We start from the raw sequence: 22,163 nt of genomic DNA, 5'->3' as shown, positions 1-22,163 counted from the left end.
AAACAGACACAGACTCCAGACATCTATTGAGGATCTGTATACTGCACAGCCCCTCATATCTTGGACATAAATTGTTTCAGCTCCTACCCTCAAAACCACACTATAGAGCACTGCACACCAAGACAAACGGACACAAGAACAGTTTTTCCCGAACGCCATCACTCTGCTAAACAAATAATTCCCTAACTGCTGTCAAACTATTCACTAAGGCTGCATTACTATTAGTCTTCTCATTGTCCCTATCACCCATCTCCACCCACTGACTATATTTATTTTATTTATTGGATTTATATGCCGCCCCTCTCCGAAAATTCGGGGCAGCTATATGACTGTAATTTTGTTGCTTGTATCCTTGCGATTTATATTGTTTCCTTATTTGTACCCTATGACAATCATTGCGTTGTACCTTATGATTCTTGACAAATGTATCTTTTTTTAATGTACACTGAGAGCATATGCACCAAAGACAAATTCCCTGTGGGTCCAATCACATTTGGCCAACAAAGAATTCTATTCTATTCTTCTATTTAATTGGTCTTGCGGTTATTTTCCTGCCAGCTATCAACACTGGGAAAGCAGGAGGGTCCAAGAGTAGGCGGTGTGATCAATAAATTCACTTAACACACCCTGGAGACCTGAAATCCAAGCGTCACTCTCCAACGGAGACCCAAAAGAGAGGTGACTGAAGCAGGACAGTAATATTTCCCCCCTTATTCCAACAGCAAGAGGATAGGCAAAGATGTTAACACCGGTTTAAATCAGACATCTCCCAACATGGCAACTTTAAGACTTGTGGACTTCAACTCCCAGAATCCCTTTGTCAAGAGCTACCTGAGCAAGGTCCAGCTCATCAGGCTGAAAGCCACTCAACAGGCTGATGTCAACAATGACCATGCCAGAAACACGGGCTCCCCGTTGTCTCCTGTAGAGAAAGATAAAGAGAGAAAGGTTGGTAGGTGGGAGAGATTGTTTAATGCCTTTAGTTTTGTTGACCTCTGCGGTTTAAGGGGCGTGCATAAGCGCACCACTGTGCCTACCGTCCCTGTCCTATTGTTTTCTTTTGTTACTTTTTATCATTACTTATCTAATGTTTAATTTGTACAAATTATCACCCTATAATTGTTTGACAAGATAGATAGATAGATAGATAGATAGATAGATAGATAGATAGATAGAAACATCAGATGATGATGTTGGATGAACTGGACCACATAATGTTGATACAGGTAGTCCTCGAGTTACAACCACAACCACGTGTGTCAAACTCGATCACGTCACGTAACGTGTCATAATGGGGTTTTTTGCCTCTGCGGAGCTGGGGTGGGTGTGGCCTGCGTGTGACACATTTGGCCTGCAGGCTGCCGATTGGACAGGCCTGATCACAATGGAGGCCAATGTTTCCATTCTTAAGCAAGACAAACATTAAGTGTTGCATTGTGCCCCATTTTATGACCATTGGCCACTGTCATTAAATGAATCACTGCCATTCTGAAGTGAATCATGTGGCTGTTAAGCAAATCTAGCGTCCCTCATTAATTTTGCTTATGTATCCCCCTTTCTGACCATTAAAGTTATGAGTGGGTATGATTGTGTAGTATCGATTGTTTTTTAAGAAAATGGACATTAGCTACAGTTATAATTATTAGAATTGTTTCTGTATTGTATTATTGTTGTTGTGAGTCTTTGGAGAGGGGTGGCATACAAATCTAATAAATTATTATTATTATTGTTAGTACATGGTACATGGTTGTTTGGGATTGTCATGTTAAACTGCCTATTGTAGTTTCTTATATTTAAGTAGTAATATAACTTTAAGAGTTTTGGCTGGTTCGCCATAAGAGGGCGCCAGTACTCTCTCCTACAATGATGCTGTATTGCTCATTCACTTTTGTCTTTGCCTTGAGGGGGGAGTGTGTATTGCTTAGTGCTTGCTATGTGCAGTTTATGGATTGTTTCTGTTTTATGTATATATGTAAATAGTACTTAATCAGCATAATTAAGTCTATGTCATTATTGGCTATAACACCCACACACCCACACTCTTTTTAATCTCTGCTCAGTGTATGTCAATGGTCTCATAGCCTAGCTACACCAAGACATACCAACAACAACAACAACAACAACAACATTATTATTATTATTATTATTATTATTATTATTATTATTATTATTATTATTATTATCAAAAGCCATCTGGGAAGGTGGTCACGTACAGTGCAACATGTTGTGGCCCGCCAGCGGCTCATTGCAACTGATAGCGGATTTCGTTTGAGAGGAGACCAACTTGGTGATGCGCCAGCAGCCTGTGCAGCTGGCACCCAAGTCAGGCAGTGAGGAGCGTTCAGTGCCAGAGGCAGAGGTTCAGCCAGGGCCTTTGGAACCTTCAGCACCTCTTGGCAGCGATGAGGAAGAAGAGGCTTCTTAATGCAAGAGCACACAGAGCTGCCAAGAGGCAGGAGTGGTTACTCTAGAGGAGGTCTCCTCGGGAGTAAGAGTTGGGGCTAACTGGCCATTCTCCTAGTCTACTTAAGGACAGCAGGGGCAGCTTATCGAGGAAGACTTCTAGGCATTTTGCCAAGCCTTTGAAACCTATCAAAATAAATATATGAACAAACCAGTCAAAATACATAAATAAATAAATATAAACTAGCCTAATAAATAAATAAATAAATAAATAAAAAATAAATAAAAAATAAAAAATGGGACTACCTTTGAGTGTTCAGAAACTCCAGATCGTGTACAACGCAGCTGCGAGAGTAATCATAGGCTTTCCCAGGTATGCCCATGTTACACCAACACTCCGCAGTCTGCATTGGTTGCCGATCAGTTTCTGGTCACAATTCAAAGTGTTGGTTATGACCTATAACGCCCTTCATGGCATCGGACCAGAATATCTCCGGGACGGCCTTCTGCTGCACGAATCCCAGTGACCGGTCAGGTCCCACAGAGTTGGCTTTCTCCGGGTCCCTTAGACAAAACAATGTCGCCTGGCGGGACCCAGGGGAAGAGCCTTCTCTGTGGCGGCCCCGACCCTCTGGAATCAACTCCCTCCGGAGATTAGAACTACCCCCACCCTCCTCGCCTTTTGCAAACTTCTCAAAACCCACTTCTGTCGTCCGGCATGGGGAAATTGATTTCCCGGGGCCGTTCCGCTTTATGTATGATCTGTATGAGATGTATGATTTTTTTTTTATATTAAGGGTCTTAAATCTGTTTTATTTTTGGGATTTGTATTGTTACTTGTTGTAAGCCGCTCCAAGTCTCCGGAGAGGGGCGGCATACAAATCTAAAAAATAAAATAAAATAAAATAAAATAAAATAAAGTAAAATAAAGTAAAATAAAGTAAAATAAAGTAAAATAAAGTAAAATAAAGTAAAATAAAGTAAAATAAAGTAAAATAAAGTAAAATAAAATAAAATAAAATAAATAAATAAATAAATAAAATAAAATAAATAAAATAAATAAAATAAATAAAATAAATAAAATAAATAAAATAAATAAAATAAATAAAATAAATAAAATAAATAAAATAAATAAAATAAATAAAATAAATAAAATAAATAAAATAAATAAAATAAATAAAATAAAATAATAAAATAAAATAAAATAAAATAAAATAAATAAAATAAATAAAATAAATAAAATAAATAAAATAAATAAAATAAATAAAATAAATAAAATAAATAAAATAAATAAAATAAATAAAATAAATAAAATAAATAAAATAAATAAGCGATAAACAACCAAACAAACAGGTGAAGTAGCTCACTGCTTATTGCCAGTCCATTCTTAACAATTCTAACAACATGGTCCCCCACACTCCCAACTGACCAGAAGCAGACGTCATAGGTGACATCATTGTTTGTCTGTTCAGTGTCTTTGGCCTCCCTTTTTCGGCGCTGCCGGGCATCAAATAACTCAATCCGTGACAATGGTTGGTTAGCAGGTGGTGACGCGGGTTCGTCTTCGTATTCATAATAGTAATCTTCCACTTCAGCTGTGTTAAGGAAAAAAGAGGCAAATCTTAACAAGAATCTACACCACAGCAAAGACCCATTGGCATCATGAGGTGTGGAACATGTTTGCTTTTCAAACATGAGCAGACCGAATATGGAATGGCCTCATGGGAAGAACAGCTGTGGGAGCTGGTTTAACGAAAAGAAGGACTAGGGTCGCTGCCTCAAAGGTGCTTTTTCAAGAGTCAACTGGACTTTCTGAAGACGTTTCACTCCTCATCCAGGAGCTCTGAAGACTGAATCAGTGAAGTAACTTTGCAAAATGTTTTTCAAGAAAAACCAGAAAGTCTTGCAGTCTCTGGAAAAAGCACCTTTGGGATAACCATGACCTGGTTGACTGAGAATCTCCATTGACAGGACGAGGGGTGACATGATAGCAGTGTTCCAATATCTCAGGGGATGCCACAAAGAAGGAGGGGGCAAACTATTTTCCAAAAGCCCTGAAGGCAGGAGAAGAAGCAACGGATGGAAAGTAATCAAGGAGAGAGAAGCAACTTCAGATCGTGCAGAATGCAGCTGCGAGAGCAATCATGGGCTTTCCCAAATATGCTCATGTTACTCCAACACTCCGCAGTCTGCATTGGTTGCCGATCAGTTTCCGGTCACAATTCAAAGTGTTGGTCATCACCTATAAAGCCCTTCATGGCATCGGACCAGGGTATCTACGAGACCGCCTTCTGCAGCACGAATCCCAGCGACCGGTCAGGTCCCACAGACTTGGTCTCCTCTGGGTCCTGTCAACTGAACAATGTCGTTTGGCGGGACCCAGGGAAAGAGCCTTCTCTGTGGCGGCTCCGACCCTCTGGAATCAGCTCCCTCCAGAGATTAGAACTGCCCCCACCCTCCTTGCCTTTCGTAAACTGCTTAAAACCCACCTCTGTCGTCAAGCGTGGGGGAACTGAAACATCTCCCCCTGCCTATGTAGTTTTTTGTGTATGATATGACTGTATGTATGTTTTCATATATTGGGGTTTCTTGTTTTTTAGACTTTTAAATGTATTATTGTTATTTTAGATTCTAATTATTAGATTTGTCATTATGTATTGTTTTTATCATTGCTGTAAGCAGCCCTGAGTCTACGGAGAGGGGCAGCATACAAATCTAATAAATAATAATAATAATAATAATATTATTATTATTATTATTATTATTATTATTAATAATAATAATAATAATAATAATAATAATAATAACCTAGAACTAAGGAGAAATTTCCAGACAGAACAAAATTTCCCGACAGGACCCAGATTGTGGGGGTAATATGTTGGCTCTGTTAAAAAGTGCTATTGCTAACATGTTGTAAGCCACCCTGAGTCTAAGGAGAAGGGCGGCATAAAAATCGAATGAATGAATGAATGAATGAATGAATGAATGAATGAATGAATCCATCCATCCATCCATCCATCCATCCATCCATCCAGGGCACAGTTTGTATCCAGATGTTATGGGTGCTCCTACACTGGAGTCTTTTAAGAAGATATTGGACATCCATTTGTCTGACGTGACTAAAGACATCAGGTGACTTACCTGATTTTGCCTAAACAGCCCAATATTTAAACCATGGGGGTCGAGATCCCTTTGGGGGTTCAAATACTGTTTCATAGGAGTCACTATAGACCAGTGTTTTTCAACCAGTGTGCCGCGGCACAATATGGTCAGGTGTGCCGCAAAGCTCAGAGAGAGAAAGAAAGCAAGAGAGAGAGAAAGAAAGAGAAAGAAAGCAAGAGAGAGAGAGAAAGAAAGCAAGAGAGAGAAAGAGCGAGAGAGAGAGAAAGAACAAGAGAGAGAGAAAGAAAGCAAGAGAGAGAGAGAAAGAGAGGGAAGGAGAGAGAGAGAAAGACATAGAGGGAGGTAGGGATGGAGAAAGAGAGCAAAAAAGAGAGGAAGGAAGAGAAAGAAAGAGGGATGGAGAGAGAGAAAGAAAGAGGAAGGAAGGGAGAGAAAGAGGGAGAGAGAAATAGAGCGAAAGGGAGGAAGAGAGATAATTTTTTTGTCCAAACATTTTTTAGCCCCCTGCCCCACTCAATGTGCCCCAGGGTTTCATAAATGTAAAAAATGTGCCGCGGCTCAAAAAAGGTTGAAAATCACTGCTATAGACCATGTTAAGAACTAAAGCTTCTATTCTGGCACCTGGGAACATATTTTTACAATCCAACCAATCAGGCGCTTACAGTCTGGGTGTCCCTCTGACCTTCCTGCCAATCAGCTTAAAGCTCTGTTGGGAGAATTGGCACTAGACTTATGGTTGGGGGTCACCATAACATGAGGAACTGTATTAAGGGGTCGTGCCATTAGAAAGGTTGAGAACCACTGGTAGCACTTTGTGTAAAACTAGCCAACCATAAACCAATCATGTTTTACACGATTCTTCCCAAACAGCAGTCATTGCATATTGTAACAAGTGCAACATATGAAGGCTAACCCCAAATTAAGAGAGAGGTAACGAGTAACAAAGCTCTTAAATTTGCATCGCTTCTCTCCTGATCGTGGACTTCATTTATTTTTCTTTACTTATTACATTTATAAGCCACCTGTTTTTCTCTCTCTCAATACAAGGCAGTTCATGTTAAGCAACAGCCTGTGACGTGTTGGCTCAGTTATGTTGTTTTTAGCACTCAAAACAAAAAAAGAGAACACCCCCTGCACAAATCGATTATATATTTAAAAAAAATAAAAATAAAATAATAATAATAATAATAATCCCCAGTCCCCAATTCCTGACTTACGATTTCGGCGAACAGAGCCGCTCACTGTCACTTCTAGCCCAAGAGTTTGACAGGTGTTGTTCTGGACAGCCAAAACATGAAACTGCTTGAGAACCTGGAAAGGATAAAGAAGATAAGATATCCTCTCCTCAGTGATGCTGTTAACTTGAGCTAGAATAATGTTTTGGCAACCTTAAGAGGGGTGGACTTCAACTCCCAAGGAGAACCTCTAGCTAAGATTCTTTGCAGTTTGAAGAACTGCCACATCCCACTCCTGGCTGGCCCAGCCTACCCCACCCCTCCCAGGAATTCCTAAACAGCCCATTTTGGAGGCAGGTAAGTACAGGGTGTGTGCAGAGGCTCAGGGAGGGCGAAAAATGGGCCAACCAGAAGTTCGGGAAGGCCAGAAATGTTTTTGGCTTCCAGAGGGCCTCCGGAGCCTGGGGAGGCTGTTTTTGCCCTCCCGGAGGCTTGAAAAAAGTGTCTGGCGGGACCCAGGGGAAGAGCCTTCTCTGTGGTGGCTCCAACCCTCTGGAACCAGCTCCCCCCAGAGATCAGGATTGCCCCCACCCTCCTTGCCTTTCGTAAACTTCTAAAAACCCACCTCTGCCGTCAGGCATGGAGGAATTGAAACATCTCCCCCTTGCCCATGTAGTTTTTGTTTATGATTCGATTGTGTGTTGTTTTTTATATATTGGGGTTTCTTTTTTGGACTTTTAATCTAAAACTGTAACCTAGATTTTTAAATATTAGATTTGCTACTATGTATTGTTCTTCACCATTGTTGTGAGCCGCCCCGAGTCTGCGGAGAGGGGCGGCGTATAAATCCAATAAATCTAATCTAATCTCTGGAGCCTGGGTGTGTGTACCAAAAATGCCCCCTCCCCCACTGTGGTGCAGGAGGCCAACCAGGCCACGCCCACCATGGCCACGCCCACCCAGCAACCGAGCAAATAACCCCTTGCTAAAAATTTTGAAGCCCATTGCAACCATCATAAATATATATGGTTGTATATGCAGTGCTGGAGCTTTGATCATGTGTGGCCTTGGGGACGCTGTGACAGTCGTAAGTGTGAGGATTGATCATGTCACTTCTTTCAATGCCATTGTAACTTCAACGGGTCAACAAATGAATTGTTATAAGCCAAGGATTACCCTACCTACTTTTCAGCCCTGCTGTGAGGCTAGGGGAAAAAGCCCACTGTATCAGTCTCTCATCATAGTAAAAGCCATATTAGTGGTCAATATTAGTTATAATAGCAGTATGAAAGTACTTACAGTCAGAGTCCCTTTCCCTTTTCCTTCCACTTTTACGCCAATGTCTTTTCCCAAAGGAAACTGAAGGGAAAATTAGAATTACGTTGTAGAATAACAATTTAAAAAGAGTAATCTAACTTAACTTAAAGACAGAGAAGACTCTGAATATTATGATGTTTGGAGGAAGTTTTATAATTGGATAGAAAATGAATATAGTTAGAGAGGTAACGAGTAACAAAGCTCTAAAATTTGCATCGCTTCCTTCCTGATACTAAAAGGAGCACAAAGGTAAAAGATTAAGAGTGATAAAGAGTTGAAGTAACCCAGGTGACAACTTTAGAATGAGTAGGCAGCATTATTTTTAAAGCATATAGCAATAATTAAAAGAAAACAATTATAAACCGTTTTTCTTAAATACGGTGATACCTCGTCTTACAAACGCCTTGTCATACAAACTTTTTGAGATACAAACTCGGGGTTTAAGTTTATTTGCTTCTTCTTACAAATTATTTTCACCTTACAAACCCAAGCTGACGCCACTGGGATGTCCCGCCTCCGGACTTCTATTGCCAGCGAAGCGCCCGTTTTTGCGCTGCTGGGATTATCCTGAGGCTCCCCTCCATGGGAAACCCCACCTCCAGACTTCCGCGCTTTTGCGATGCTGCAGGGCACAAAAACGGGCACTTCACTGGCAACGGAAGTCTGGAGGTGGGGTTTCGCAGCGAGGGGAGCCTCAGCGAAATCGCAGCATCACAAAAACACGGAAGTCCGAAGGTGGGGTTTCGAGGACTTTCGTGTTTTTGCAATGCTGCAATTTCACTGATACTCCCTTCGCTGGGAAACCCAACCTCCGGACTTCCGTTGCCAGCGAAGCGCTCATTTTTGCGATGCTGGGATTCCCCTACTGGGATTCCCCTGCAACATCGAAAAAACACAGAAGTCTGGAGGTGGGGTTTCCCATGGAGGGGAGCCTCAGGGGAATCCCAGCAGTGCAAAAACGGGCGCTTCGGTTGGCAAAAGGGGTGAATTTTGGGCTTGCGTGCATTAATCGCTTTTCCATTGATTCCTATGGGAAACATTGCTTCGTCTTACAAACTTTTCACCTTAAGAACCTCGTCCGGGAACCAATTAAGTTTGTAAGACAATGTATCACTGTATTATAAAAGAGAAGCGACACCAAAAGAATACAACTATTTAGTGATATACTACCAGTCTGTTTAATATAAGATTTATTGGTATTGAGATCACTCAGGGAAAGGTTTAGAGGGAGAAAGAGGAAGTAGTTGGAGAAAGTAAGGAAGGAAGGAAAGAGGGAGAGAGAAAGAGAAAGAAAGAAAGAAGAGCAAAAGGAAGGAAAGAAGGAAAAGAAAGGAAGGAAGAGAGAGAAAGCAGGAAGGAAGGAAGAAAAGGGGCAGAGAGAGAAGGAAAAAAAGAAAGGAGAGAGGAAGGAAAGAAGGAAAAGAAAGGAAGGAAGGTAAAGAAAGAAGGAAGGAAGGAAAGAAGGAAGGAAGGAAGGAAGGAGATAAGGGAAGGAAAATAGATGGAAGAGTTAGAGAGAGAGGGGAATGAGAAAGAAAAAGAAGAATACAGACTGATATGATAGAGGTGCAGATAAGGAAATATAAGAGATTGGATAGAATTATGTATCTATGTATGTTATTGATATTATTTTTCTTTTTAAAAGGTACATGCATTGGTATATGTATAGATGTGGAGTTAAAAAAATAAAAAATATTGAAACAAAAAAAAAGAAAACCGAAGGGAAAAAAACCCTCTTAGAATTACATTGCAGAATAACAATTAAAAAAGAGTAATCTACCTCTTTGACAAAATCATATGGTGTGCATATAAATTTCCTTGAAAACGCTTAAATACAAACCTAATTGCAAAACTTGTTCCCCTTTTCTGCATACAAAATTGCAACATCTGCCTTTTGAATGTTGCTATCAATATCATTTAAATCAGTAGTTTGTCAGAGCTGGCAACAGAATAAGAGTTGGAAAGGACCTTGGACGTATTGCCCACAAGATCATATGCTGCAACGTTCTACCTGTCAATGACTACTTCAGCTTCAACCGCAACAACACAAGAGCACGCAACATATTCAAACTTAATATTAACCGCTCCAAACTTGACTGTAAAATTATGACTTCAGCAATCGAGTTGTCGAAGTGTGGAACTCATTACCTGACTCAGTAGTTTCAACCCCTAACCCCCAACATTTTTCCCTTAGACTATCCACGATTGACCTCTCCAGGTTCCTAAGAGGTCAGTAAGGGGTGTGCATAAGTGCACTAGAGTCCAATTGTCTTTCCTTTATCTCCTTTATCTTTTCTTCCTTTCATATATCTTCTCCTCTGTTTTTATATCTTTTCTTCTATCCTTTTCTTTATATATATCACTACTTGTCTATCCTCTTCTTGTGTATTGGACAAAATAAATACATAAAATAAATAAAATAAATAAATAAACATGGGTACCTGAAGCTCTTCCTGGATTGGATCATTGGATCTTCCAACAGAAATCTGAATAGGCAAGTGTTTTCCAGGGATTGTAAGAGAAACAGTCAGCTCATTATCTTCTTCTTCTTCTTTGAAAGTGCTGATCCAGTAAGAGGAAAGGGCTTCCAAAGCCAAAACTGTGTCCTGGGAAGAGAAGCCACCATAGAAATAAGAACTCTTGGTGCGATTTTGGAGAACTCACATAAGAAAACACACAATCGTCTACCATTCACTTCCTAGGTCAGGGGTGTCAAACTCAAGGCCCGCAGGCCTGATCTGGCCTACAGTGTGCGGAAATCTGGCCCGCGGGGCCGGCATTGAAATGACAAAGTACCAGCCCACGGTACCTCTGCCACCAAATGGAAGCCATCCCAGTTGAAAACAGAGCCTGGGACCCCCAGGCCACCACAGCTGCCCCAGACATGAGTGACATTTACCTGGCCATGCCATCTAAGGTCTAAATGAATGAATGAATGAATGAATGAATGAATGAATGAATGAATGAATGAATGAATGAATAAATAGAAACATAGAAACATAGAAGTCTGACGGCAGAAAAAGACCTCATGGTCCATCTAATCTGCCCTTATACTATTTCCTGTGCTTTATCTTAGGATGGATATATGTTTATCCCAGGCATGTTTAAATTCAGAGACTGTGGATTTACCAACCACGTCTGCTGGAAGTTTGTTCCAAGGATCTACTACTCTTTCAGTGAAATAATATTTCCTCACGTTGCTTTTGATCTTTCCTCCAACTAACTTCAGATTGTGTCCCCTTGTTCTTGTGTTCACTTTCCTATTAAAAACACTTCCCTCCTGGACCTTATTTAACCCTTTGACATATTTAAATGTTTCGATCATGTCCCCCCTTTTCCTTCTGTCCTCCAGACTATACAGATTGAGTTCATTAAGTCTTTCCTGATAAGTTTTATGCTTAAGACCTTCCACCATTCTTGTAGCCCGTCTTTGGACCCGTTCAATTTTGTCAATATCTTTTTGTAGGTGAGGTCTCCAGAACTGAACACAGTATTCCAAATGTGGTCTCACCAGCGCTCTATATAAGGGGATCACAATCTCCCTCTTCCTGCTTGTTATACCTCTAGCTATGCAGCCAAGCATCCTACTTGCTTTCCCTACTGCCTGACCACACTGCTCACCCATTTTGAGACTGTCAGAAATCACTACCCCTAAATCCTTCTCTTCTGAAGTTTTTGCTAACACAGAACTGCCAATGCAATACTCAGATTGAGGATTCCTTTTCCCCAAGTGCATTATTTTACATTTGGAAACATTAAACTGCAGTTTCCATTGCTTTGACCATTTATCTAGTAAAGCTAAATCATTTACCATATTACAGACCCCTCCAGGAATATCAACCCTATTGCACACTTTAGAGTCATCGGCAAATAGGCAAACCTTCCCTACCAAACCTTCCCCTATGTCACTCACAAACATATTAAAAAGAATAGGACCCAGAACAGACCCTTGCGGCACACCGCTTGTAACCTGTCTCTGCTCAGAATACTCGCCATTAACAATAACTCTCTGATGTCTATGCTTCAGCCAGCTTGAAATCCACTGAATTATCCAGGGATTAAGTCCAATCTTCACTAATTTATCTATCAGCACTTTATGTGGAACCGTATCAAAGGCTTTGCTGAAGTCCAGATAGGCAATATCCACGGCACCACCTTGATCCAACACCTTTGTGACATAGTCAAAGAAATCAATGAGATTAGTCTGACATGATTTGCCTTCAAGTAAAGCCATGCTGATTTGGGTCCAATAAGTTATTGTTTTTTAGGTGCTGATTTATCCTCTTTTTGAGTAGAGTCTCCATCATTTTAACTATAACTGATGTCAAGCTAACTGGCCTGTAGTTACCAGCTTCTTCTCTACTGCCCTTCTTGTGGATAGGCACAACACTGGACATTCTCCAATCCTCAGGAACATCTCCTGTTAGCAGGGATTGGTTAAACAAATCAGTCAGGGGGGTAGCAATGGACTGATCTGAGTTCTTTAAGAACTCTGGGGTGGATGCCATCTGGACCCATTGCCTTATTTATCTTTAATCGTTCAAGTTCTTCTAAGACATCGGCTTCTAAGATCACTGGAGCTGAATCCGTACAGCTGGAAGCAATGCTATATCCCTCTATAGTATTATTTTGTAAGGTGTCTTTTGAGAAAACTGAACAGAAGTAGCTATTGAAATGGAAATAAATACGTAAATAAATAAATAAATGCCTTTCTGGGAGTCTGGGGAAGGCAAAAGTGGCCTCCTCTGTGGAGGCCCTCCAGAGGCCAAAAAATGGCCCCTTTCCCAACTTGAAGACCTCCAGGGGATGGGGAAGACTGCTTTTGCCTTCTCCAGGCTCTGCTCTGAAGCCTGGGGAGAGTGAAAAACAGACATTGCTAGTGGGGTATGTGTGTCATGTGTGCAGGCATGGAGGCACATGGAATTATGGGTCTGTGGGCACACATGTGCGCAACCCTTCCATGCTCCCCCCACCTTTTGGCTCGTCAGCCAAAAAATATTTGCCATCACTGCCCTATACCATTTGATGGTGAACCTTTTTTGGCTTGTGTGCCAAGAGGATGTGGATGTGCGCATAAGTGTGCATGCACATGCCCACAACGATGCCCTCCCCACACACATGTGTACAACCCCTATGCTGCCCCCCATGTGTACAGCCACCACCACCCCGCTGCCCCCTGCGCATGCCCACAGGTCCCACTGATGCCTTCCGGCTCCTGGAGCCTGGGAATGGCAAAAAACAGCCAAATAGACCAGAAGTTCAGAAATCAAGTTCTATTCTGCCCGTTGGGCCATTTTCCACCCACTGGAGGCTTTAGGAGGCTTCCCTGAAGTTTTTCCAAACATCCAGTTTTCCTGTTGGGCCATTTTTCGCACTTCAGGGAAGCCTCCTGAGTCTTCCAGAGGGAAAAATTGTCTTCCTCAAGGCTAAAAAGTCAGCTGGCCAGCACATTTTGTGCTGGAGCTGACATAGGGCAACGCCTTGCATGCCTTCCATTATGGATCCATGTGCCACCTGTGCCATAGGTTTGCCATCATGGCCCTATACCATTTCATACAAATGGCTGTCCAGTCTTTTCTTAAAAACCTCCAATGATGGACACCCACAATTTACGGACACAAGTCCTGGAGGCGTCTGTAATATGGTAAATGATTTAGCTTTACTAGATAAATGGTCAAAGCAATGGAAACTGCAGTTTAATGTTTCCAAATGTAAAATAATGCACTTGAGAAAAAGGAATCCTCAATCTGAGTATTGTATTGGCAGTTCTGTGTTAGCAAAAACTTCAGAAGAAAAGGATTTAGGGGTAGTGATTTCTGACAGTCTCAAAATGGGTGAGCAGTGCAGTCAGGCGGTAGGGAAAGCAAGTAGGATGGAGGGAGATTATGATCCCGCTGGTGAGACCCCATTTGGAATACTGAGTTCAGTTCTGGAGACCTCACCTACAAAAAGATATTGACAAAATTGAACGGGTCCAAAGACGGGCTGCAAGAATGGTGGAAGGTCTTAAGCATAAAACGTATCAGGAAAGACTTAATGAGCTCAATCTGTATAGTCTGGAGGACAGAAGGAATAGGGGGACATGATCGAAACATTTAAATATGTTAAAGGGTTAAATAAGGTTCAGGAGGGAAGTGTTTTTAATAGGAAAGTGAACACAAGAACAAGGGGACACAATCTGAGGTTAGTTGGGGAAAAGGTCAGAAGCAACGTGAGAAAATATTATTTTACTGAAAGAGTAGTAGATCCTTGGAACAAACTTCCAGCAGACGTGGTTGGTAAATCCACAGTAACTGAATTTAAACATGCCTGGGATAAAAATATATCCATCCTAAGATAAAATACAGAAAATAGTATAAGGGCAGACTAGAAGTCTAACAGTCAAGGAATTCCTCCTAAATTCAGCCAGTACCTGTGTTGATCTGAATCCTCCTCCGTAGTTCCTCTGCTCAGTCAGCCACTGAGCCACCTTGGCCGCTCTTTCAGCATCATTTTGCTTCACAAAGTAGAGAAGGGCGTAGCTTGTGGTTTCCACTGAGATAGCTGAAGGAGTCTTTCCTTTAACGTCATCGCCGGCTAACCAGAATAGCATGCTGCTGTCTGCAGGGTCAAGAATGAGAGAACAGAATTTAAAGTAGAAGTTTATTTTATTTATTTGTTTAATTTAATTTAATTTAATTTAATTTAATTTAATTTAATTTAATTTAATTTAATTTAATTTAATTTAATTTAATTTAATTTAATTTAATTTAATTTAATTTAATTTAATTTAATTTAATTTAATTTAATTTAATTTAATTTAATTTAATTTAATTTAATTTAATTTAATTTAATTTAATTTAATTTAATTTAATTTAATTTAATTTAATTTAATTTAATTTAATTTAATTTAATTTAATTTAATTTAATTTAATTTAATTTAATTTAATTTAATTTAATTTAATTTAATTTAATTTAATTTAATTTAATTTAATTTAATTTAATTTAATTTAATTTAATTTAATTTAATTTAATTTAATTTAATTTAATTTAATTTAATTTAATTTAATTTAATTTAATTTAATTTATTATTTTATTTTATTTTATTTTATTTTATTTTATTTTATTTTATTTTATTTTATTTTATTTTATTTTATTTTATTTTATTTTATTTTATTTTATTTTATTTTATTTTATTTTATTTTATTTTATTTTATTTTATTTTATTTTATTTTATTTTATTTATTAGATTTGTATGCCGCCCCTTTCTGGAGACTCGGAGCGGCTCACAACAGCAAAGCACAGTACAAATCCAATGATTAAAATGGTTAAAGCCCTTCATATAAAAACAGTCATACATCCCAAACAAACCATACATAAAACGGGACGGCCAGGGGGAATCAATTTCCCCATGCCTGCCGGCAGAGGTGGGTCTTAAGGAGTTTGCGAAAGGCAAGGAGGGTGGGGGCAGCCCTGATCTCCAGGGGGAGTTGATTCCAGATGGCCGGGGCCGCCACAGAGAAGGCTCTTCCCCTGGGTCCCGCCAGACGATATTGTTTCGTCGACGGGACCCGGAGAAGGCCAACTCTCTCTGTCTATAGTGCTTTTACAGCCCAATCAGGTCCCACAGAGTTGGCCTTCTCCGGGTCCCCTCGACTAAACAATGCCATTTGGCGGGACCCAGGAGAAGAGCCTTCTCTGTGGCGGCCCCGACCCTCTGGAATCAACTCCCCCCGGAGATTCGAATTGCCCCTACTCTTCCCGCCTTCCGCAAGATGTTGAGGACCTATCTATGTCGCCAGGCATGGGGGGAATAACTATCTTGTCCCCACAGCACCACCTTTTTCTGACTGTAATATATGAGAATGGTGTGATTGTGTATCAATGATTGTTTTTTAATATTATGGGTTTTAAATTGTTTTTTAACTTGTATTGGATTTGTACTTTGTATATTGTATTGCTGTTGTTGTGAGCCGCCCCGAATCTTCGGAGAGGGGCGGCATACAAATCTAATAAAACTTAAACCTAAACTTAAACTCTAAGTGGTTTACAGAATCAGCATATTGCCTCCAACAATCTGGGTCCTCATTTTACCCACCTCGGAAGGATGGAAGGCTGAATCAAACTTGAGCCGGTGGTGAGATTTGAACTGCTGAACTACAGCTAGCAGTTAGCTGAAATAGTCTGCAGTGCTGTACTCTAACCACTGCGCACCCCGGCTCTTAAAGGAGCGTTCTTTGAAAGAACAGATGTTGGAATTGAAGCACAAATACTTTGGCCATCTAATGAGAAGAGAGGAATCACTGGAAGACATCATGATGTTGGGAAAGATTGAAGGCGGACAGAGACAGAGATGGACGGCAGAGGAGGAGACAGCTGGATAGCATCATAGATGCAAATGAACATGAATTTGGAGAGACCCCTGGAGACAGTGGAGGACTCGGGGGCCTGCCAGGACCATGGGGTTGCGATAGATAGATATAGATATAGATATAGATATAGATATAGATATAGATATAGATATAGATATAGATATAGAGATAGAGATAGAGATAGAGATAGAGATAGAGATAGATAGAGATAGATATCGAGATAGAGATATAGAAATAGATATAGATATAGATATATAGAGATAGAGATAGAGATTATAGATATAGATATAGAGATAGTGATTATAGATATAGATATAGATATAGATTAGATATAGATAAATAGATATAGATTAGATATAGATTAGATATAGATATAGAGATAGAGATAGAGATAGATAGAGATAGAGATAGATATAGAGATAGAGATATAGAAATAGATATAGATACAGTATAGAGATAGAGATAGAGATTATAGATATAGATATAGATTAGATATAGATATATAGATATAGATTAGATATAGATATAGATATAGATTAGATATAGATATAGATTAGATATAGATATAGATTAGATATAGATATAGATATAGATATAGATTAGATATAGATATAGATTAGATATAGATTAGATATAGATATAGATTAGATATAGATTAGATATAGATTAGATATAGATATAGATATATATTAGATATAGATATAATAATAATAATAATAATAATAATAATTTATTGGATTTGTATTCGGCCCCTCTCTGTAGACTCGAGGCAGCTAACAACAATGATAAAAACAGCATGTGACAATCCAATACTAAAACAGCTAAAACCCCTTATTTATAAAAACCAAACATACACACAAACATACCATGCATAACTTGTAATGGCCTAGGGGGAAGGAATATCTCAACTCCCCCATGCCTGGCGGATATAGATATAGCGATAGAGATAGATATCGGGTGTGCCAGGGTATGGCTGCCTGGTGAGAACAAATAAGCTCGAAATAGATCTATAGTAGTCTCCCTTTTCATTGTCAGCAAAAATATGTTGCCCCCACACACAACACACATTATATATATATATACAGTATCTTCTTCTTCGTAACCTTCTGACCCTGGCATCTAATAGGGGCTCCTGATCTCCAATATCTCCCACCTCTAACTCAGACATTACCATCATTGGGGTTTCTACAGTCTCTGGAGGTTCCTCGGGTTTCTCCGGTTCCATTTCTCCCTCACTCTCTGACTCAGTTGTCAAGAACAATGACCTAGGGTACCAAGATGGACCCGCCACTGTCCCGGAGTCATGTGACCCCGTTTTTGCGACAAGCAAAGTCGATGGGGAAGCCAGATTCACTTAACAACCATATTACTCACTTAACAACTGTGGCAATTTACTTAAAAGTGGCAAAGCAGTCCGTAAAATGTGGCAAAGCTCACTGAAATAAGGTCCCGCTTAGCTACAGAAATGTTGAGCTCAACTATGTTTTTTAGTTGCACACACAATTGTGATTGTTAATTACACCCCCCCCCCCCTTGCCGGAACAGATAATTTTTAAACAGTGTGTCATGAAGATAAAGAAAGAGAGAAAATACTTTTATCTTCCAAGGAAAGCTCTATCAGGCGGCTGCCAGCAGCGGCAATGGCGGACTTGTCCTGTGAAACCAATGAGAGGGCGTAGCTGCTGATGGCCATGGGGTACGGCCCCAGAGACTGTTCGACCAGGATTCTGGCCAGATACTGCGTTGCACGTCCCAAGCTATTATTCTGGAAGAGAAAGAAATTACATTGGAGTTAATTAGGGACCTTAAACTCACATCTTGTGGCCTTCAGGTTATTCCAGGTTTATTATTACATATTATTCATTATTATTATTCGTTAATTTTCAATTTGATTCACAGTCTGGGACTGGTAAAAACGTAACAGTTCAAGTCCTAAACAAGGACCTAAGAACTGGTAAGGTAGATTATCATTATCGTTGTCATTGCTGTTATTGTTATAATTATTATAATTATTGTTGTTGTTATTTATTTATTTATTTATTTATTCAATTTTTATGTTATTGTATTGTTATTGGGTTGTTTCTTCTCTTTCTCCTCCTCCTCTTCCTTGTTGCTTGTATCCTTAAGATTTTTATTAATATTGATTGTTTCCTCATTGCTTATTTGACCCCTATGACAATCATTAAGTGTTGTAATTCATGATTCTTGATAAATGTTTATTTCCTTTTATGTACACTGAGAGCATATGCACCAAAGACAAATTACAAATTCCTTGTGTGTCCAATCACACTTGACCAATAAAGAATTTTCTTCTTCTACTTCTTCTTCTTCTTCTTCTTCTTCTTCTTCTTCTTCTTCTTCTTCTTCTTCTTCTTCTTCTTCTTCTTCTTCTTCTCCTTCTCCTTCTCCTCCTCCTCCTCCTCCTCCTCCTCCTCCTCCATCGTCATAGTCATCAATATTACTATTACTATATTACTATTACTATTACTAGACTCTTTTATTCATTAATAAAACTCAGTCAACTAAATATTTCAAAAAGTGTCACAAATAGCACGCACTGGTGCTAATGGTTGGTATGGGTTGCTGCCAGCATCCTAGGTACCAACCAACTACTGTATCTTCTTAAAATATATGATGTTCCAAATGGCATGTTTTTTTGCAGTTCTGCTGGTGTTATTGCAGGAAGCTGCAATTTCTTGATGTGTTTTGTGAAATTCTTGGACATGGTACCAAGTGCTCCAATTACAATGGGTATCACTGTTACATGTTTCATCCATAGCCGTGTAGTTTTGATAGCCAGGTCGTGATATTTTGTAATTTTTTCCCCAGTTTTCTTTCTTCAATTATCCATAAGAGGGAGCCAGAACAATGATGGGCTCCTACAGGTACGGTCAGGTATGCAGAACTGGTAGAAATATTTTTATTTTTTTTATTTTTTCCCCTTCTGGGCGCTGGGTATATTTTCCCCCATCAAAGTAAATTAAGTTTAAGTTTAGTTTAAGTTTTATTGGATTTATATGCCGCCCCTCTCCGAAAACTCGGGGCGGCTAACAACAATCATGAAAATATACAATAAAACCCAATACTAAAAGCAAATTAAAACCCCTTAATATATAAAAACCAAACATACATACAAACATACCATGTATACAGTTGTAACGGCCTAGGGGGAGAAAAAAGTCTTAATTCCCCCATGCCTGGCGGCAGAGGTGGGTTTTAAGTAGCTTACGAAAGGCAAGGAGGGTGGGGGCAATTCTAATCTCTGGGGGGAGTTGGTTCCAGAGGGCTGGGGCCGCCACAGAGAAGGCTCTTCTCCTGGGTCCCGCCAAGCGGCATTGTTTAGTTGATGGGACCCGGAGAAGACCCACTCTGTGGGACCTAACTGGCCGCTGGGATTCGTGCGGCAGAAGGCGGTCCCTGAGGTAATCTGGTCCGGTGCCATGAAGGGCTTTATAGGTCATAACCAACACCTTGAATTGTGACCGGAAACTGATCGGCAACCAATGCAGACTGCGGAGTGTTGGTGTGACATGGGCATATTTAGGGAAGCCCATGATTGCTCTTGCAGCTGCATTCTGCACGATCTGAAGTTTCCGAACACTTTTCAAAGGTTGAATGTGTATAATTTTAGAAAAAACTGTGCGTGCCTGTGTGTGTCTACATATGCTTTATATAGTAGATAATTTATATTTTTGTGTGCCTGTGTGTAACATGTATACTATTTACTTTAATAGTATATTTTGGACGTTCAGTAATAGTAAGGGAAATTGTATCTCTTTGAGGTGATGAGAGACGAGGCACCCTAACCCTAACCCAAACCCTTGACGTGAGTGGCCTTTAAACCACCCCAGTCACATGATTGTCAAGCCACTCCCACCTGGTCACATGGCTGGCAAGCCACACCCACAAAATAAGCCATGCCCACAGTGTGGTAGTAAAATTTTTTGCAGCCTTTCACTGAGCTAGAAGCTCAGTTTTCCAGAGACTAAAAGGCAAACTCTCTCTCTCTCTCCCTCTCTCTCCCTCTCATTCTCAGATTACTTTCTGCTATTTCTGGTTTGTCTGTGTGGCTATGCTGTAGAACTGTGTGTTCAAATGGTTTAATATATTTTATAAACAAGGCTTATAGTGTGATATATGTATTGAGAGAGGCTTACAGTATTGTATATGTATTGAGAGTATTGACTGATGTAATTGTGGGTGTTGAATATGTAATTATGCTAAATAAAAAAGGGTGCCTAAAGTTCAAATTAACATGTTCTGTGTTGATTGGCTGCTGCATTTTAGCGGGAAAATTGTTACAATGTCAAAGCTTAACCTGGTTGCTGGGGGAAAGTCTATAAATACTTAGAGTCGCTGCACTTTCTCTCAGATTTTTCGCGCCTAGATTTTGTTAGCTTCCTAGCCTTTAGTGCAGTGGTCCCCAAACTACGGCCCGCTGAGGCAATTTATCCAGCCCGCGGCAGCCCACGACATTTTATCAATAGATATAATAAGCTCCCGAATCTCCTGTCAACTCACCGCGGTCTGCTGCTGAGCGAGGAGGCGGTACAGAGGCAAGGGGCGGGGAGGATAGGAGCGAGATAGAGAGAGATGGAGAGAGAGAAAGAGTGAGAGATACAAAGAGGGAGAGAGAAAGAGAATGAGTGAGAGAAAGAAAGAGAAAGAGAGAGAGGGAGAGAAAGAGAGAGAGAAAGAGGGAGAGATAGAGAGGAAGAGAGGAAGAGAGAAAGGGGGATAGATGGAAATAGTGAGAGAGAGAGAGAAAAGAGAAAAATGGGAAAATGATGGAGAGAAAACAAGGGAGAGGAAAATGAAACAAATGAGAGAGTAGGAAGAAAAGAGAGAGGGAAGAGAGAAATGGAGAGGAAGGAGGGAGGGAGGGAAGGAAGGAAGGAAGGAAGGAGAAATGGAGGGAGTTTGTTGATTTAAGTTTAAATTTACTTGTTAATAAAGAAGTATAAATTACTTTATTACTTAATTATTTAATTAGTTCTTTATTTTAAATATTGTATTTGTTCCCATTTTGTTTTTTACTTTAAATAAGATTTGTGCAGTGTGCATAGGGATTTGTTCATAGGTTTTTTTATAGTCCGGCCCTCCAACAGTCTGAGGGACAGTAAACTGGCCCCCTGTGTAAAAAGTTTGGGGACCCCTGCTTTAGTGAATGCCTTTGCCTGCAATAAAAGACTGCTAATTTGAATCAGTCAGAGCCCATTGATTTATTACACTGGCCTGTTGATTTATTACAGTGCGTTGATTTATTACAGTGCACGACTAGGATTGTTCTTAACTAAGCTATTTTCCAAACCAAATAATATTTATACACTTAATGTATATGGTTACCAGAATTGCTACTTGTACCTCTGGGCAATCGGCTGAATATCTACCACCTCTACATTTCCTCTGCGCATCCTTGGTAACTCAGTGTCGTACACTCCTTAACACTTAACATTGGTTATGGGCCCAGTGTGAGGTTTACAGTGTGAGGTTCTTAGTGTGGATATTGCCAGTGAGATATTGCTTGTAAGTTGTGTGACTATTCAGTTTGTACATTCAAACAATTAAAGGTATATTGTTGTGTGTATAATGGCACATGGGAAAACACCATGGTGGCCACATACCAATTGGCTCAGCTGCTCCACTCTCTGCCTTTCTGCCTCTTCTTCCACCTCTTTGGCGTCATACAAAGGCAAAGCGTGCTTCAGGGTGATGATGACAAAGGCTGTCAACGCGGGTCCGCCACGGAGGCCACCCAAACCGCCCTGGAGAGAAGGGGTGGGGGGAGAAAAGA

General features: G+C 40.0%; 1 protein-coding gene across 1 annotated transcript in view; it reads right to left on the bottom strand.

Moving 5' to 3' along the window:
• LOC139163096 (complement C4-B-like) overlaps positions 1-22,163 on the bottom strand; it is a 129,419-nt gene that overhangs the window by 16,640 nt on the left and 90,616 nt on the right. The window contains exons 27-34 of the mRNA XM_070744036.1: positions 21,994-22,134; positions 17,963-18,134; positions 14,431-14,618; positions 10,460-10,624; positions 8,001-8,060; positions 6,744-6,837; positions 3,833-3,998; positions 832-922 (exon numbers count right to left, since the gene is read on the bottom strand). Coding sequence (XP_070600137.1) covers positions 832-922; positions 3,833-3,998; positions 6,744-6,837; positions 8,001-8,060; positions 10,460-10,624; positions 14,431-14,618; positions 17,963-18,134; positions 21,994-22,134 — 1,077 coding nt within the window. The remainder of the gene's footprint in view (positions 1-831; positions 923-3,832; positions 3,999-6,743; positions 6,838-8,000; positions 8,061-10,459; positions 10,625-14,430; positions 14,619-17,962; positions 18,135-21,993; positions 22,135-22,163) is intronic.

This window comes from Erythrolamprus reginae, chromosome 2 (assembly GCF_031021105.1).
Source record: "Erythrolamprus reginae isolate rEryReg1 chromosome 2, rEryReg1.hap1, whole genome shotgun sequence".
In the NCBI taxonomy this organism is placed as follows: domain Eukaryota; kingdom Metazoa; phylum Chordata; class Lepidosauria; order Squamata; family Dipsadidae; genus Erythrolamprus; species Erythrolamprus reginae.
Note: the sequence above shows the minus strand (reverse complement) of the source record. Positions and strands in the feature narration are given on the sequence as shown.